The sequence below is a fragment of the Pimephales promelas genome, chromosome 3 (genome assembly GCF_988280905.1).
Source record: "Pimephales promelas chromosome 3, fPimPro1.hap1.1, whole genome shotgun sequence".
In the NCBI taxonomy this organism is placed as follows: domain Eukaryota; kingdom Metazoa; phylum Chordata; class Actinopteri; order Cypriniformes; family Leuciscidae; genus Pimephales; species Pimephales promelas.
The window spans coordinates 41,015,742-41,034,934 of record NC_142771.1 but is presented as its reverse complement, the minus strand read 5'-3'; the positions used below and the strand labels follow the sequence as shown (position 1 = coordinate 41,034,934).

Genomic DNA, 19,193 nt, shown 5'->3' with positions numbered 1-19,193 from the left:
AGGAGGAGCTGCTGTTACCCGTCTCTCACAGTGAAAACGAAATCAGCCGATGACTGTAAAGACGCCATTTCAGGAGACAGAAAATCAGCAATCTCTTCACGTGTGACAGTAAGTTCGATCAACTTTTCATAGCTGTAATATCGATGGAGTATTTGCGTCTAAACAGCAGCCTATGATGAACTCAAACGCGAATAACATTATATGATGAAGTGGTTACTTTTGTTATAGGCCTACTCCACAACACGTCAACTGTAACACTGGTTAAAATGGTTAAACTAACACTTACTTTTTCCTTTAACAGGAGAATATTAGTTTAATGTCGAAATCTTCGTCTGGCTTTAAATACGTATTATTTTTATTGTCTATATTATAATGTGTGTTCATGGGCATCAGTTTGGTTTGAAATGTGCTGGGGACAGAGGCGCATACGGAAGTGCATTTTGAGAAGTGCTGGGTAGAGAGGTAGGCTTAATGACGCATTTTTTGTTTTGTTTTGAAAGACAATGTCCCGTAGCTTGCAAATGTAAAAATGTAAAATGTGATGATGTCCGACCCGTTTTATGAAGAAAGCCTTAAGTTTTCAAAAAGACACATGACCCACTTTTCTAATTTATATGTAGGCTAGTGATGGCGGTCTAAACATAGAGGCAGGTAGGCTATAGGCAGCTGCTTGGGGCCCTCTACCAGCGGTCGTAGTAGCCAACCAACCTAAAATAAAACAAAGCAAAAAAACAAGAAAAAGCCCCTTATCATCATTAACGCTTCAAAAGCATAGTAAATGTTATTAATATTCTTAAGAAATATGTTGACATGTTGAAGTAGTAGTTAAAAAGTCCAGTTCATGGTTATCTGTCCCTACACAGAACCCCCATACTTTCACAAAAAAAGGACTAGGCAGTGGCAGCACGAAACCGCGGAAGATTAACATGACAGGAGGGAAGTATGCAACGAAGCAAGATGAGTCTAAACTCGAAAATGAAGCGAAATTACCCAAGCTGCTAAAAAAAGGAAAAAATATGCCGATATGTATTTGGTAACCCTGCCAAAAATGACAAACTTTTTTACGCTACTGTTGCCGCCACAGAAGCAGCTGTGCAATGACGCTAGTTGAGGATGAGGCCTAGCCTACATCCTGTTTGACAGAAAGGGCAAAAGTAAATATGACATTTATTATATGGGTTTATCTGATGATTGTTTTTAGTTCATGTAAATTAAAAGTTGTTAAATATTTTTGGAGCCTAATAATGTAAATAATTTTTGGCTTTCAATTACACTGTAATGTTGGATGTTTAAAATTAGGGGAAAAAATTATTTTATCCAGACATCAATAGCTCTATTAGTATCAGTGATACCCACCTTCATTCATAAAAATATGCCATTAAAGTATTTAAAATATACTGTCTCTATGTTGTCTCTACATTCATTTGTAGATTAACGGTGAAATTATTACATTATAAAATATATAAACTAATACAAACCTATAAAAATGTTCGTTTGTAGAATGTTTAAAATGTCAATCTCATGTGCATGCCAATTGCAACCTCACTCATACAAAGTCAATTATTCATCTTGGCAATATTTGCTAATTTATTATATGGCTGTTTGTGGGGGTTTACCACTTGTCTTGATCTTAAAAAAAGAACAGTCCTGGGTTTTCTGGCATTTTGGCCAAGACAGGTGTTATATGAAACCTTATTCTCTGTTGGGGAAGGTTTTTTTTTTATCCTCTCCAACCTTTACTTCCACGTAGTAGACTGTTCTCATTAAGATGGGATGGAGGGGCCCCCATTCGCTTTGGGCCCCCAATTTGCTAAATCCGCCACTGAGGGTAGACTGAGTACAGTTGAGACACTTTTTGGGTTTTGATCTTTCACACAAAATAGATACTGAAAAGAAGTACATTTTCAGATGACATACCAGATGACATTTCATTAGCTTGTAGACTAAGATATTACCAATCAATAATACCCATAAGTAGTTTATATTTACCACATTTAGCTCATAAAAATAAGGTGTTTTTTTGTCTCAACTTTGTCTCAACTGTACCCATATGTGGTATAGCTGAGACAGTACCTTATGGTACATTTAGACATTTATAAAACAAAAACAATATATTTTATATACTCATTAATAATACACAGTTTAAATAAAACAAATATCACATTTTATTTTCATTTGTATCTTATGCTGGCTAATTACAACGTTTAACCTGTTATCATAACACTGAACAACACTGCCACCTCACACATTTCTCACACATTTTGCATGACTCAGTATCATGAAATATGCCAGTTTTTAGGGCACCGAATAACGTTTATGATGAGACCAGTTATGTTAACAGTCACGTAAGGATAAAAAGCTATTCATTGTGGAGTGTGCATGGTGAAGTGAAAGTCTAATCTTTTGCCGATATCTTCGGATCGGAGATGCGTCCATTGTTCAAATTTCCAATGATCAAAGAGGACACTAATATGCATGTGCACATCAAAAATCACAACTTGTGCTTGCTGGCTGTCTCTACACCATGTTGACAAGAGATGATGTGGTTTAATGTACCTAAACAATGATCACCAAATTTCTTTCTCATATTGCTCCTCATAACACTAAAAACTGTCAAAGAAATCGAACCCAAAGTCCAATTATTATGGATGCTATCTCATCTGACATTAAGCATTTCTGCTTCATTGAGGCTATTGTAGGAAAAAGCTTAACATGCTGTAATGTACCTAAATGATGATCAGTGATCAACAAATTCCTGGTTAGATTTTTTTTTTTTTTTTTTTTACAGTTTTAAGTGGTTATGATGAGCAATATGAGAGAGAAACTTGGTGATCGTTGTAGCCTAGGTACATTAAACCACGTAAAGCTCTTTCACGTTAAGTGTTTTAGAGTGTCCCAAGGAAAATAGGGCAGGCCTACCATAGGCTACGTGTTGAAATGGGAAAATGCTAATATTCTGATTGAATTCCCAGTAGCAATTGACCATATCTACACACAACACACTTCTGCACTACTAATTTTGCCAAGATTAAAAAAGCAAAAATATGTGTCACACAGATGAACGCTATATGATTACTGACATTACCCAATCTTGTGTGATTCCCACTCGGGGGATTCCAATCAAAGTAACAAGTTCCATTTGGTGTGCTAACCAAGAACGTATCTCAATGTTACAATTGTTACAGTTGTTACAGAGTTATAAACAGAGAAGCGTGTAACCAGCGCAGCAGCAGAACGGCTAAATTGAGCTCGAGGTTTTCAAAAAAAAATTGTGCTGGTTCAAAATGACTCCCCATCCTTACCAGAATCGACGCCTGTGTGTGTGTTGAGTGACTCAATAATACTGGGGAGAGAAAGTGTGGTTAATAGGATAAACATACAAATAACATCATATTTGCTTAATGCAAGATGAAAACACAGATTATGAAAAACACCCGCAAGAGTTCAGCAGTGTCATTAAAGTGAAGGTGAATTCAGTGTTTAAACGAGGCTGCTGTGTTTGAAAGTGTGGCCGACGTGTCAGACATTTTGCTCTACAAACAAACACTTAACTGGAGAAAAACTGTTGATGTTAAGTTAAAATGAATTAAATGCCATTTAAATAAAATGTGCCTAAATTAAATTGTGTTTTGTGCATGTCCTCTGTGTCCACATACAGGCCTTTAAATAAAGTGTCACATCAAGGAGGAAGAGGAGGACTGAACCTGTAAAATGACTGTGTGTGAGGAGAGAGAGGAGGAGGTGTCTGATCACACTCAGAGAGCAGCATCTCCAGTATTCAGCTGTGTGTCCATGAAGAGTAACATCTCCATGCGTGAACCCCCTAAACTCAGTGATGGACAATCTCCAGTATTCAGCTCTGTGTCCATAAAGAGTAACATCTCCATGCGTGAACCCCCTAAACTCAGTGATGGACCATCTTCAGGATCCAGTTCTGTGTCCATGAAGAGTAACATCTCCATGCGTGAACCCCCTAAACTCAGTGATGGACAATCTCCAGGATCCAGCTGTGTGTCCATGAAGAGGAAACACTCCATGATGGATCCCCCTCAACACAGTCATGGACAATCTTCAGGATCCAGCAGGGTGTCCATGAAGAGGAAACACTCCATGATGGATCCCCCTCAACACAGTTATGGACCTGCTGTGACCTCTGACCTTGTGTGAGTTAGTGTTGCACGGTGCACAGATACTTAAAAAGTATTGTGATACTCTGAAATGAAAAACCTCATGATACCTAAATTTATTAGGATCGATACTTTTATGAATGACCGCGTTCCAGATCTAAGGAAAAACACATACAAACTCAACTGGTCAACTCCATTTGGTGATTTAAAAATTTGAAGGACTCTTTTGATGAAAAAAACAAAAACACATATGATTTTATTTGCTAAAGTAAAAGCAACAACAAAAGCAAAAATAACACTGAAGTTCCATTAAATGTAAATAAAAGGAAAAAGTTCCCATAGTGATCCGTTGCAGTTAAAATATTCTAAGTAGCTCCTCAAAATATCACATAAACATCAATGATTAGTAGTTATGATTCTTACTCCTAAATAATAACTATAACTGACAAAAAGAAACAAAATTGAAAGTTAGCTTATACCAATTAATTGGCTAATTCACCATAAAATTAAACGTAAATTTATTAACACTATTTTACATTAATTCGTTTATTTAATGCTCTGTTTGTAATTATAATTTAGAAATTATACTTTTGTGTCAGAGGGTTTATAGAATGTTTCTAATTATATTACTAGGGCTGCTTGATTATGGCAAAAATCATTATCAAACAGAACAAACAGATCACCTGTGAACATAAGCTCATTATTTATTTATGCAGCGATGCATGATGGGAGCCATGAAAGAGTTTTGATTGGTGGCACCCAGAATGCACTGCAACATGTTTTATAATTGTTACCATTGTTAAGATTCACAGGCTAATTATTGATGTCTGTGTGTCTTAAAATTGTATTAAGAAAAGCTTTTAAGAAATTACTTTGAATACATTGTAAACATTAAAAATATTATACTGTACAAGGTCACTGCTGCTGTAATTAATGAAGTAAACCTAACTCAGAAATTAGGCTCTATATGAATTCAGGTCAAATGATTGTGAATTAATGATTATGTTAAAACACAACCATTACCATCAGATCACCTTTTCTCTTTGTTCATCTGGCTGTTATAACTCATGTACAACAGCCAAACAAAATCTAAAGTTAATCAATTAAGGGTCAAGAGCCCAACTAAAGCAAACACTGATCTCCATAATGGTGACTTTAAAATTACGGTTTTCTCCTTCAGTGATTCTGCTTGTTAACATCAGGTGTCTTCAATAATGCTCAATCATCACTCAATTATTCACTTAATTATCTCATTAACTTTAATACAGCTTCAGTGTTCATTTAACACTCTGTTCAGAGTTTATATAATTCACACTTTAAAGTGTTAATTTAACACTGGGGATTTTGCTGTGTACATAGACCGTTTAAACAAATTTGGGAAAAGGTTTTTTTTAGAAAATTTCTACCCACCCTGCCTTTAACTCTGCCTAAATTATCCTGGAAGAATTTACCTCAGAAAAAGAGTGAAACTGTGTGTCATTTTGAGGGACTTGATCTTAGGATATTATTTATGATGAGCAAATTATTTATTTTTACATTGAAAACATGTTTGTATTTTACATAAACATGCACTATAAAAAAGTGAACATGCAGTTGTTGCTTTAAGGAGGTAATTCTAACTGACTCTACATATGAATTCTAATTTTGTTGTTGTAACCTACCGTAAAACTTCAAATAATAGCCTGCGCTTTTATTTTCCCAAATTGTCGAACTGCACCAGCTTGTATTTGAGACAGGCATCTATATGAGACCGACCTTTATAATTTAGTGTTGAGATGTTGTTCATTGAGTATAGGCCTGGCGTCTCTAATCTCTAAAAATCTCCAAATGCTCCAAGTGAAACTGCGGTCTTCCGACCTTTTACTATCATGTCAATTGATTTGATTAATATCTGCGATGGAGAGAGAGGAAGACAGCGTTCGTGTTGTTTGAAGACAGGAATACCTGCCCTGTCTTTAATTATTGTGCCTTTAGCTGCAACAGCAAACTTTACATATTATTCAGAATAACTGTTGATTTAATTATCATCCATCATCTGTCACCATTTAAAAGTAAATCAATTACATGTAATCATTTCACATGAACACTGCTTTTTCTTCATGTCTGTGTTTCTGTGATATTTTAAAATAATGGTTTCTGCTAAAACAAGAATTTTAGCCGCCTTTATCTTTTTCTGAACATTTTGACTACTGAAATATTGATGTCTCATTGCTTTTGATATGCAGGTCATTATCTGCCCCAAATGCCTATTCTTCATAAATTATTTACAGTTTGATGGAAACATGGGTAATCAAAATCAGTGTGAGAACAGAACCTTGAGGATCTACATGTGGGATATTCTGTGGGAATCTGTGGTAAAGGATAAAACACCTTTTTCTACATATCAGACATATTTAAATATTTTTATTTTAACAAAAATGTTTGCGTCTCTTCACCTTAATGTGTTTTCAGTGGTGGGAGAGCTGACCAGATCAGAGATCCAGTGTCCTGTCAGAAACACATCAGTCATCATGACACAGAAGCAGCCCTGCAGCTCGATTCTCACCAGCCACTGCATGATGATCTTCAGAGAGTCAAAGACCAGCACAAAACCAGCATGAAGAACAAGTATGAGAGCTTATTTGAGGGAATCAAACTACAAGAGAATCAGACTCTCCTGAACAGGATTTACACACAGCTGTACATCATAGAGGGAGAGAGTGAAGGAGTGAATGAAGAACATGAGGTGCTACAGATGGAGAAAAGTTACAAGACACTCCACGACTCTCCAATCAACTTCAATGACATCTTTGATCCTTCACCTGAACCAGGATATGAGGAGAAGAAAAGAGAGAAGAAAGACAAAATCAAGACTGTTCTTACTAAAGGCATCGCTGGAATCGGGAAAACCGTCTCTGTGAAGAAGTTCATTCTGGACTGGGCCGAGGGAAAAGCCAATCAGGATGTAGATTTCATGTTTGTGCTTCCATTTAGAGAGCTGAACTTGATTAAAGATCATCAGTACAGTCTTCACAGACTTCTGCTGGACTTTCATCCTGAACTTCGAGATCTGGACTCAGAGATGTATGATGAATGTACAGTTGTGTTGATCTTTGATGGTCTTGATGAAAGCAGATTGACACTGATGTTTTCAGACAGTGAGGAAGTTTCTGATGTGACTGAGTCTTCATCTGTGGGTGTGTTGATGTCAAACCTCATGAAAGGAGATCTGCTTCCCTATGCTCTCATCTGGATCACCACCAGACCAGCAGCAGCCAATCAGATCCCCTCCAAATACATCAACCGTGTGACAGAAATTCAGGGATTCAATGACCCTCAGAAGGAGGAATATTTCAGGAAGAGAATCAGTGATGAGGATCAAGCCAGCAGAATCATCTCTCACATCAGAAGAGCAAGAAGCCTCCACATCATGTGTCACATACCCGTCTTCTGTTGGATCTCATCCACTGTGCTTCAAAACATCCTGAAACAAGATCTCAGTGCAGAAATCCCTCAAACTCTGACTGAAATGTACATACACTTCCTCCTCATTCAAACTCATATGAGGAACCAGAAGTATGAAGAGAGAGATCCAGAGAAACTCCTGCAGTCCAACAGAGACGTGATTGTGAAACTTGCTGAACTGGCTTTCAATCAGCTGATGAAGGGCAATGTGATGTTCTATGAGGAGGACCTGATTGAGAGCGGCATAGACGTCACTGACGCCTCAGTGTATTCTGGGATTTGCACTGAGATCTTTAGGGAGGAATCTGTGATTTATCACAGGAAGATTTACAGCTTTGTACATCTCAGCTTTCAGGAGTTTTTTGCAGCACTGTATGTGTTGTTCTGTTATTTAAGCAAAAACAGTCTGTTAATGTTCCTGTCAGGAAATGTTCCTCTGGATGTGTTTCTGAAGGAAGTAGTGAATAAAGCCTTGAGAAGTAAAAATGGACACCTGGATCTTTTCCTTCGATTCCTTCATGGCATCTCACTGGAGTCCAACCAGAGACTCTTACAGGATGTGCTGATTCACACAGAGCTCAACCCAGAGAGCTTTAAGAAAATAATCCAAAACCTTAAAAATACATTGAACACAGAAGACAATGTCAGCCCTGAAAGATGGATGAATCTGTCGCACTGCTTGGTTGAGATGAAGGATAGTTCTATTGTTGAAGAAACGCAGGCATTTTTAAAATCTGAAACAAATAACAAAAACCTTTCTCTTGCACAATGTTCAACTTTGGCAAACATGATCTTGATGTCAGAGGAGGTGATGGATGAGTTTGACCTTAACAAGTATTGCATCAGACCATCAAAGGAGAGTCTAAGGAGACTGTTACCTGCTGTGAGGAACTGCAGAAAAGCTCTGTGAGTGTGGAAATATGATTTGAAATATGAACATTATACCTCTCGTGTAGGCTAATAGTTTAGCTAAATGCGCTGTAATGGTTTTTTCATTTACACAAATTTGAAGTGTCGACAGATTAAAATATTTAAATTAATTATTTAATTTTTTTTAATTACAATTGAAATCTACAGTCTTTTCAACCAATGAATTCGAAAACTTTTCCATAGTTCATAATTAACTGGATAAGGATTAAGCATTTTAAGAAAAATATATAAATTTTCATGTTAAAGTCACACTTTTAAAAGTTGCGGTGAGGATGTATTAAAATAGGAAATATCTTGATTTAGGTCAGTCGTTCCCAACCCTGGTCCTGGAGTATCCCAGCTCTGTCCATTTTTGATGTCTCTCTTATCTAACACATTAGAGGGCTTTGAGTCTTTACTAACTAGCTGATGAGTTGAATTTGAAAATGTGCAGTGCTATGGGAGACAGAGACAGTTTCTGGCCAGTCCTGTTCCTGGAGTACCCACTCCTGGCCAGAAACTGTCTCTGAGCCTAATAGTCCGGGCCTTAATGCTATGGTACTGTAATCATGATAAGAGCACTGAAAACGTTATTTGGCTTGGATGCTTTTTATAACGTGACATACTGTCTTTTGACACGATTCTAAAGACCTCTAAATTAGTTTGTTTCCATTTACGCTCTAAGTTACGAGTTTCTCTGCAACAATATTGGTGCAACAATATCTAATGTACTAGTAAAAATGGTGCTTAAACTGCTAGTCATTTCCTCTAGTTCATCTGTTTGTTTGGGTTCACTGAGCAGCTTAGATAGATCAGGTAAGCTATTTGAGAATCCATCTATAGTGGTTGGAAGGATTGTTCTGCCTGGTCGATAAGGTGGCGCAACATGACATATTTCAGCAGTACGTATTATGCAAGTCACCATGTAGTGATCAGTGACATCATCGCTTTGCGGTATAATATCTATATCAGTTAGATTGGTTCCATATGATATAATTAAATCTAGGTTATGATTTAGACGATGAGTGGGACCACTGACGTTTTGCTTGACCTCAAAGGAGTTTAATAAATCTGTAAACGCAGCCCCTAAAGCATCATTTGTATTATCTACGTGTATGTTAAAATCTCCAGCAATTATTGCTTTATCGACGTTCACCAATAGATCCGAGAGAAAGTCTGCAAACTCTTTTAGGAATTCAGCATAAGGCCCTGGAGGTCTATATACAGTAGCCAAGGCTAGAGATAATATGGATTTCTTTCTTACATCTAAGAGCGTAACATTTAGCACAAGTACTTCAAACGGATTAAACCTGTGACCTGTTTTCTGAGTAACATTAAGGATATCTTTATAGATTGTTGCGACACCGCCGCCACGACCGATCAGACGGGGCTCATGCTCATAGCAGTATCCTGGTGGACTAGACTCATTTAGACCGAAATACTCATTTGGTTTAAGCCAGGTTTCAGTAAGTACATCGAAACTATTATCAGTGACCATTTAATTTACAATAACCGCCTTAGGTGTGAGCGATCTAATGTTTAGAAGACCTAGCTTTAGAAATTGAAATGTTTTCCATCAAACGTTGAAACAACTGTGTTTATACAATTTTATACAATAACAAGTTTATACAATACAAACACGAAGCACTTGATTGCTGAGCATCTAGCCGTAACATTCTAACACTGTACCGTTTCACTCTGTGCAAGTTTGGCACCGCGATGCGGGATTAACAGCACAAAAGGACTCTAATCCTTGTACGGACCTTGTGAGTCTCATTACTTAATTTAAGAAGTGGTGCCAATCTCACTACTAAATGTGATTTTTTTTTTTTTCCCCCCCAGGGTTAAAAGCAGGGTTTAGAACCTCTATAATCAGAGGTTAATTGCAGCATTGAAAAATGTGTATTGTGAAAATTGGAATACAAATAAAATAAAAAAAATACGTAACAGAGATTCAGACTGATACAAGGTCCCTTCCTGATCCTGTTCCCTTCTCTCCCATCTTTGTGACACAGAACTATCAATAAATAAGGCCAAAATCTAACAAATCTAAAACAAATCATTTCAAATGACACTATTCAGCTAACAAGACTTTTTTTTCTCTAAAGGATTGTATAAACAAATAAATAAAACATAAAACAAGAGCTTTGTTGCCTAGTGTGCTTGCACACACAAGGAATTTGTTTTGGTGCTGAGGCTTCCAGTGCACATATGCAAATACAACAAGAAACATAGCAATACTGTCACGACAGATAGTGGAGAATTGGGTGGATCCAAATGCAGCAATAGTATAGTCTGGGGAATCCAAGTCATCGTCATCCATGCAAGCGTCATAATCCAAACAATCAGAATCGTTGTCATCCATGCCAGTGTCAATCCATTTTAATCAGTCCGAATGATAATATTACAAAACAAGCAAAAACAAAACCAGAACAGACCAGAAACAAACCTCAGAGTTACAGCGTGACAAACAATACAATGACTCCGTGGCAAGGACAGAAACAGACAGGGTATTTATACACAGAAATAGACGATGCAATTAGAAACAGCTGTGTTCAATAATGAGTGATGAGAAAGACAAAGGATCGTGGAAAATGAAGTTCCAGAGTAAATGGTGACAGTATGGGGGAAGAGACCTCTAGTGGAAACTGAGGGAAACACAAACCAGACCCTGTGACAAATACAAATTATAATAATAATAATATTGTTCATGAAATATGCAGTCGTGTCTATTTTAATTGGTGAATCTGGAGTTGAAGTTGGTTAACCAAGGAAGTTGTGCGATCTGGTGGGAACACCAGCATACCTTTTAATCAGAGTCCTCTCTTTTTCAGATTAACAGACTGTAATCTCAGTGATCAGCAGTGTGAAGTTGTGGCTTCTGCTCTACAGTCATCAAACTCCTCCCTGAGAGAGCTGGACCTGAGTAACAATGACCTGCAGGATTCAGGAGTCAAGCTGCTCTCTGCTGGACTGAAGAGTCCAAACTGTCAACTCAACAAATTGAGGTATTTAAGGGGATTTCAACTGGGGATTTCAACTGTGCAAAATAATAGTAAGGTGTTATGTATAGTATAATATAATATACTATTCTAATAGTCTGTGCAACTGACTTTGGGATAGTTCACCCAAAAATTAAATAATAATCTACCCACCCAGTTATTATTCCAATGCAGTATGCCCTTCTTTTTTCGGACTATAGAAGGATTTAAAAAAAAAAAAAACCCGCTTACACCCACTCATATAATGGGAGTGAATAGCGAACCGCATCAGGCTAAAAAAGAGGCAAAAGTGTCACCGAATGGTCCCATGTAACAAGTGCCATATATTTCAAGTGTTACAAAATTTATTTTTTTACTTAACCCTCAGGTGCTTTTCGTTTCGGAGTCACACTTGTTATCTTCACGGTCAGAAGTGACCGGACACCTAAAAATGAAACTTTCTCCATCCCAGTAAAACAAATGCAATTTATTTTTGTTCTATAATATTTATTCTTTTTAATTTAGTATTTTGAGACAATTTAGTTGAATTTATTAATATTTATGCAATATTTATGGTTTATTTTTGCCATGGAAAAATATATACTGTATATTTTTCTATATATATATATATATTATTTTTTTCAAAAAAAATATTAATGCAGTATTTTAGTTTAATATAGAGACTAGGCCTTCAGAAAAAAAAATATTTTTTGAAAAAAATTAGCACCATCTGGTTACGGTATAGAGAAAAATCGTAGAATCATGGTGTAACCACTAGATGGCATGTACAGCACTCTATGGAGAGACATGTGAATTCCCCAGCTGTTTATGAACACATTTTTTGTTGTTGTTGGTGGTGGATTTTAACATATAGTTGAAACAATCTCAAAAACTATTTCTAATAAAATAAATTGACAAACAAAAATTCACAATTTTTTTTTTTTTTTTTTTTCTTCATTTTTTTACAATTTCCCATTCATTTCCTATGGGGGTCATTTTTGACCAAAGACCACAAGTGTTTTCTTTAAGACCACTTAGCATGCTCAGATCATGACCTCAATTTTTTTGTGTGTTCACATACATAATGCCATAAAAGTCACAAAGTTTCGTAACATTGCGATGAAGCTGTGATTTTTAAAATTTCACAACAAAAAATTCTGACCGAGGAGCACCTGAGGGTTAATAAAAATGTGGCTGCATTCATGAGACTCGATTAGTGCTGCAATTCATTCCGACTTCCCCAAAAAAGCAGACAATCAAGCTTTTATATATATATATATAAAAAACATAATTGGAGTTGGAACGACAGTGATGATTTCTTCTATTTGCTGCACGTTGAAGCTGGATGTGTGTTTGGTTCCACACTGTCTTGCTCCGTCTGAGCCAGTCTTTAATGGCCAGCACCTCAGAAGGTTCCCTTGACCAGGTGGCTGAAATCCCAGGACACATTGGAAAGGGGTAACTGATAGGGGTAGAATATTTGATTGTGAGTGATATCCTGAGTTGAGGCTTATATTTAAATTGAATTGGTGAAAGGCTGTCTAGACCTGAGATGTGAACTGGGAACCCCGGTCTGAGACAATATCTTCAGGTAGTACATGATAGTAAACCATGTAGTGGATGAATTTTTCTACTGTTTTGAAAGCTTTTGGGAGCTTAGGTAGAGATGTTAATCGACATGCCTGTAAGGCGGGTGCCAGAAAGTCTGGGCTAACCCTCGAGAGAACAAAGGCTCTCCTGAGAATTAATATTTGAACCCTCACTTGCATAATTATGTAACCGCAACATCCGAGACACAGCACACAGTGCCGCTCACACCTCACTTCTGAAACGAGACTTCTATACAATTTCCACGACGCATGCGCGAGAACTGAACTTAAAGTAGTTGAAGGAGATCGCAATTCTCGCGCATGCGGAAATCGTATTGAAGTATCGTTTCAGGCCAACAAGGAAGAAAAGGAATAGTCGAATAAAGTCGTTATTTTTGTTTGTTTTTTCGCACAAAAAGTATTCTCGTCGCTTGGTAAACTTATAGTTGAGCCACTGTAGGCACATGGAATATTTAAACATTTTCTTCATTGACTTTCTGGGCCGACAAGAGTCATTCCCTTAGGAGCCTATGTGGTAGTTATACAGCTCTCAAATTTAATTAAAAATATCTTCATTTGTGTTCCGAAGATGAACGAGGGTTGGTACAGCATGGGGATGAGTAATTAATGACTTAATTTTTATTTTTGGGTGAAATAACCCTTTAACTATAGCATCCAAATTATTACTGTGTAATAATATGACCATTGTAATCACGGTCAGTTTTGAAATTGGGTAATCTCAACATCACTAATTGCAATCAATCAGGTCCTTGTAAAGATAATTGATGGGTTAAAGAGCCATGTTGTTTCTGTAAAATTCTCAAAAAAAAAGAGAGAGAGCATAATAACATTAACACTTCCTATTGTTGTAGATTATCTCAGTGTTTGGTGACAGAGGAAGGTTGTGCTGCTCTGGCATCAGCTCTGAGTTCAAACCCTTCACATCTGAGAGAGCTGGATCTGAGCTACAATCACCCAGGAGAATCAGGAGTGAAGCTGCTCTCTGATATAATGAAGCATCCAGACTGCACACTGGACAAACTCAAGTAAGTGGATCAGTAAGAATCATCCTGTCTGGTGTGCATGTGAGACTGAGAGTTTTTGATAGTTTTTGAACACTGAATGGGTCCCAGTGTGTTAAAAAGTGTGTTAAATGGCTCGTTTCCACTGAGGGGTACAGTACAGTACAGTACGCCTCAGAATGATCCAGAGGACGCGAGTCCAGTAATTCTGCTAATGGAACAGCGCATTCTTGAACGCGGCACTCAGCTCGCTCTGGCTCTGCGACTCCGGTTATCTCTGTATGTTCATTTTAGGCAACAATAAAACGAAATATGTTATAAAACACCACTCTGCTTCTTTTCGATTTCATTTCAATACATTTTAAACATTCTAAAGCACACAAATGTGATTCAGGCAACGCATCCTATTGATTATATTCACTGCGTGTAGCCTATGTTATTTATAACAAAACTAAGTACTAAGTATAAAACAACCCTGCCTCTTTTCGTTTAAATTTAAAAATATTAAACATATTCCAGACAATATGTAATGTATTGCATATCGAATTGGTACAAATGTTGCAATAAACAACATTACAGATGATCTTGTAATAAAATACAAATGACAAAACTATCTCTTTTTGTTGAATTTCAGTTTTATCAATAGCCATTATAAAAGTATAAGTAAAAGGTACAAAAAAACATGCTTGTGCGCACCAGGGAAGCCTGCTATATTCAGAAATGCAGTTTTTTGAGCCTGCAAGGTGGGACATAATAAGGTGGGACATAAGAACTGCAACATAATAAGAGGTTCTGAAAGTGCTGTAATATTTGCGTGATCACTGTTTACAGAAGGTTGTGACTGACCCAAATTACTGCTGCTTTATTGCATTTTCCCATTTGCCAAATATCTTAATGTAGTGATTACTTTCATTTCTGGCGTTATGGCATTGCGCTGTGTTGGAGATATTAGCGTGTCTAATAAGATCAGTCACAAACATGATCCCTGCACGATCTCGTCTATAGCGTCTTATTAACTCACTGTCATCTATTGCAGCACATTTCTTCTACCTCACCGTCTCTCTGCCATTTTCTCCTCTGCTAAAGAAACTCTTAAGCCTCTTAAAAGTCCTCATCCGTACTCCTAACAATTTTGACCTTAAGACCTCTTTTAAGGGTTAAGATTCTTTCTGAATTACTTTTTTCTTTACTAGGATTTTTTCTTTAATTTTAAGAGTAAACGCCCACATTTCTAAGAATTTTCTTAGAATTTTGTCACTAGGAGCTACTTTTTGCATTAAGATTCTTTATGAATACAGGCCTTGATTTTTTTCAATGTGTCCGCAGTGTGAACAACAAAGGCGGATTTAATGCGACTCTGACGTCAATCTACATCTGACATTTGACACAATTATGCCCCGGCGAGTAAGCACTAGACACAACAGACACAGACAGTAACATTAAAAACTTGAATACATATGGAGAACAATGATGGAGCGAGTCACTGGAGGGAGAGTGAGGTGTTAGACCTAATTAATATACAGTATGGGCTAATTAATAAGTAGCCAATTTTGCTTTCTTTCTCTTCATTCTTCTCCTCATCATCACCTGCTCATTAATTTTATGGCTTCCATTACACAGACATTTAGAAATAAAAGCGTAAATGCTTACTTCCTCCATAACCACACGAACATTAGTGCATCAGTGTGCTGCGTATGATGTCATTGTTGTTCTTTTGCACATGCAGGTTAGTTTAAAACATGCAAAAAGTTCATATTAGAATCAGATATAGGTCACATTTTAAAAGGTAATGTGAACAGCCAATAAGAGACCTCCATCTTACAGCGATCACCCAAACAGATAACCTTCTCAAACATGTCTGTGTACCCATTTATGACACGGCGCATGTGTAAGAGAGGTTATTTTAAAAATGTATTTTTAAACTTTATTTCACAGTCAATTTACAAATAAATAAATAAATAAATCCCCATCACAGTACAGAGAAATGTTATTATAACAGCACAGCATTTCAAAAAATCTCATTTTGTTCATTGCTACAATGTTAAAGATCAACAACATTCCTAGACATAAACATGAACAGCCACAATTGTTGTTTTGAAAGTAATTTTCAGACTTGTTTGTTTTTTCACCAATACAAGCTTTGGCCTTCAAACAGTATCACTTCTCACATTTATTAAATCTGTAACAAAACATTGTTAATTATGTATATTAATCATGATCACGGTTTCTGCTTCTCTCAATAATGCAGAACAGCCCACTGATTATTTATCCAGAAAACATTTTTTTTTATTTAATTTGATATTTTCGATATTGGGCATTTATAACAATCCTCCAATTACTTTTTAATGCTTGTGTTTCCAGAAGTCAAGAGGCTAAATTCCTCCAGTTTTTCTCTTAAAGGATATATTTTCTGTCACGTGTTTTACTTGATCTCCCAATCTGCACTCTCTACACTGCACAAAAAAAAAAACCCTTTTGTGCTGATGATTTGAAAAACCCAGACAAACATGCATGGTGGAGTTTAGTTTCGGATTTAATTCATTATATTACTCTCCACATTAAGTGTGACAGGTAAGAATAAAGTGATTTCAGTTGATAAAGTTATAAAAACATTAGACCGTTTCCAGGAGGTACACATACTGTAATGTCACATACAAAAATAAGTTATCAATGAAATAAATTAATTCAGCAAATAAGTGTAATTGTACTAAAATGTAAATGTTGGACAATAAATATATAACAGCAATAGAATAGTTTTACAGTAAACTTTTTTTTCAGTATTATATTAATGACCGTTAAAGCAAGACTATGTAAACAAAAAAACACAGCCACTGTTCAAAGTGCCAATTAAAGTTATAGGATAACGGACACAGCAATGCATCATGTTCTATAAGATCATCATGTTTGTAGCATGATCCAGGCGATTAAAACGTACAAAATATATTTCAGGCCTAGTGGAGTTGGTAACTAATAATAGTAGTAAATGTGTTAAGTTGCATAAAATGGAAATACTCACTAATGCAAGAAAAAACGACCTGAAAAAACTGTTACTTGTGCGGTTGTCCAGTAACTCCAGTTGTAATTTTCACCCCAAAATGGCAGCCGCGCTACCAAAGTGCCACCTTGTGGCTGTTACCAAAAAAGCATCAGAGTTTCGCCTCTTGTTCTTCTATACTCTTTGGTTAAGTTCTCGAGTGTAAAAGTTCAAAAAAGCTTGACGTTTGTCATAATTATATATTATTTAAGGTTAATTTACATTTGTTAAAATATTGATCTACTGTAGGAATTAATTTGTCCCTCGATGCAAGCCAATGTCAACTGTGTGTGTGTGTGTGTGTGTGTGTGTGTGTGTGTGTGTGTGTTCTAGTGTGGATCACGGTTCAGAAGTTAAAGAGTTCATGATGACATCAAGACTACACAGATGTAAGTCCTCAAACACAGTTTTAGTGTGTGTTGTTGTAAATGTTGCTGTTGTAATGTGTGTTCTTGTGTTCAGACGCTGTTAATCTCACACTGGATCCAAACACAGCACACACTCGTCTCGTTCTGTCTGAGGAGAACAGAAAGGTGACGTGTGTGGAAGAGAGTCAGTCATATCCTGATCATCCAGACAGATTTGAGTATGATCCTCTGGTTCTGTGTAGAGAGCGTCTGACTGGACGCTGTTACTGGGAGGCTGAATGGAGTGGAAGTAAAACTGATATATCAGTGTCATATAAAGGAATCGAGAGGAAAGGAGGGATGTGGTTTGGGAATAATCTGATATCCTGGAGTCTTGAACGCAAAAATAGCAAACTCATTGCCTGGTACAATTGTGGTGCCACTTATATTCCTGTTTCAGGCAGTAAGAGAGTAGGAGTGTTTCTGGATGAGTCGGCCGGCACTCTGTCCTTCTACAGCGTCTCTGACACACACGCACTCACACACTTACACACATTCACACACACATTCACTGAACCACTTTATGCTGGATTTAGAGTTTATTATGCTAACTCTTCAGTGTCTCTGTGTCAGATTCAAAGAAAATGTGGAACCATTTAACAATTTCTCAAGTTAAATTTTTGAAACACACACACACACACACACACACACACACACACTGAATTAACACTTGTCCGGTTGTTTGACTGATTGTGTGTTACTTCATGATCACCATTGTTGATATTCATAGACTTTATCACAATGTGTTATTAAAATCCTTCAGATGATCTGATTAAAACGGCTGGATCTCAGAGGATTATTATAATCAATAATGTAAAATGAATAACACATCATCTATATAATCATAGAGATAACTGTAAATGAATATGAATCTTCTGTCAGCTCCAGTATTTCTCTGTTAATTCACATGTTTTATTCCAGTTTAATGATGTTATTGTAGTTTATGATCAATAAGCGCTTGTTCCTGGTTCAGTGTGAACATGTTTCTTCAGTTGTTGATGTTTGACAGTTATTTTTATTCATGATAAACGTTTGTCACCCTGAGTTTCACTGTTTTTACACGTTTGCTTTTTAATGTCCAGTTTTGACTGAATCACTTTATGAATCTTCATCAAATGAGAGTTTGATTGAATCTGATACAGAAGAACTGCTGAACAGGAAAGTAAACGAGTCTGTGACATCATCAAAGTCAAAAACACTTTATTTCAACGTGTAATTATAGATTCAAGAACTGAGTAATATTAAGTTCACATAGAGTTTGGGTTCATTTAGCGTTATTACTACAGTAAATATATGTAACAATGATGCAAAAAACATGTAAAATAAAGCTTTAGAAATGTATGCAGTTATGTTTGTTTCATATTGTTTTAAAAGAAAACATTATTTTCTACAATTTTAAAAACTGAAATGTGATTTACATAAAAATATTATAGTACATATTGTCTTCAAACACTTATATAAGACTAAATCTTAATTATGTAAAAAAAATATTGCAATTATAATTTTATATCACAATAAAAAATAAACAAATGCACATGTTTGGTAAAATAATTTTAAACCTATATACCTGTATATATAAACACGTATATGTATACATATATATATATATATATATATATATATATATATATATATATATACTGTATATACTGTATATATAGATATAGATAGATAGATAGA

The 19,193-nt window shown here is 36.2% G+C and overlaps 1 protein-coding gene across 3 annotated transcripts; it reads left to right on the top strand.

The window, feature by feature from the left end:
• Nucleotides 1-18,854, top strand: LOC120494780 (protein NLRC3). Of its 3 annotated transcripts, XM_089128897.1 has the most exons (7): nt 1-108; nt 3,659-4,163; nt 6,579-8,477; nt 11,315-11,488; nt 13,923-14,096; nt 17,440-17,495; nt 17,569-18,854. In XM_089128897.1, the coding sequence occupies exons 2-7, from the start codon at nt 3,712-3,714 to the stop codon at nt 18,111-18,113; spliced, it is 3,300 nt and encodes a 1,099-aa protein (XP_088985023.1). In that variant the 5' UTR covers nt 1-108; nt 3,659-3,711; the 3' UTR covers nt 18,114-18,854. The 3 variants fall into 3 exon arrangements, with proteins under 3 accessions (XP_088985023.1, XP_088985024.1, XP_088985025.1); XM_089128898.1 differs by lacking the exons at nt 17,440-17,495; nt 17,569-18,854 and having other exon boundaries at nt 13,923-14,100; XM_089128899.1 differs by lacking the exons at nt 11,315-11,488; nt 13,923-14,096; nt 17,440-17,495; nt 17,569-18,854 and having other exon boundaries at nt 6,579-8,481.
• Nucleotides 18,855-19,193: the final 339 nt, after the last annotated feature.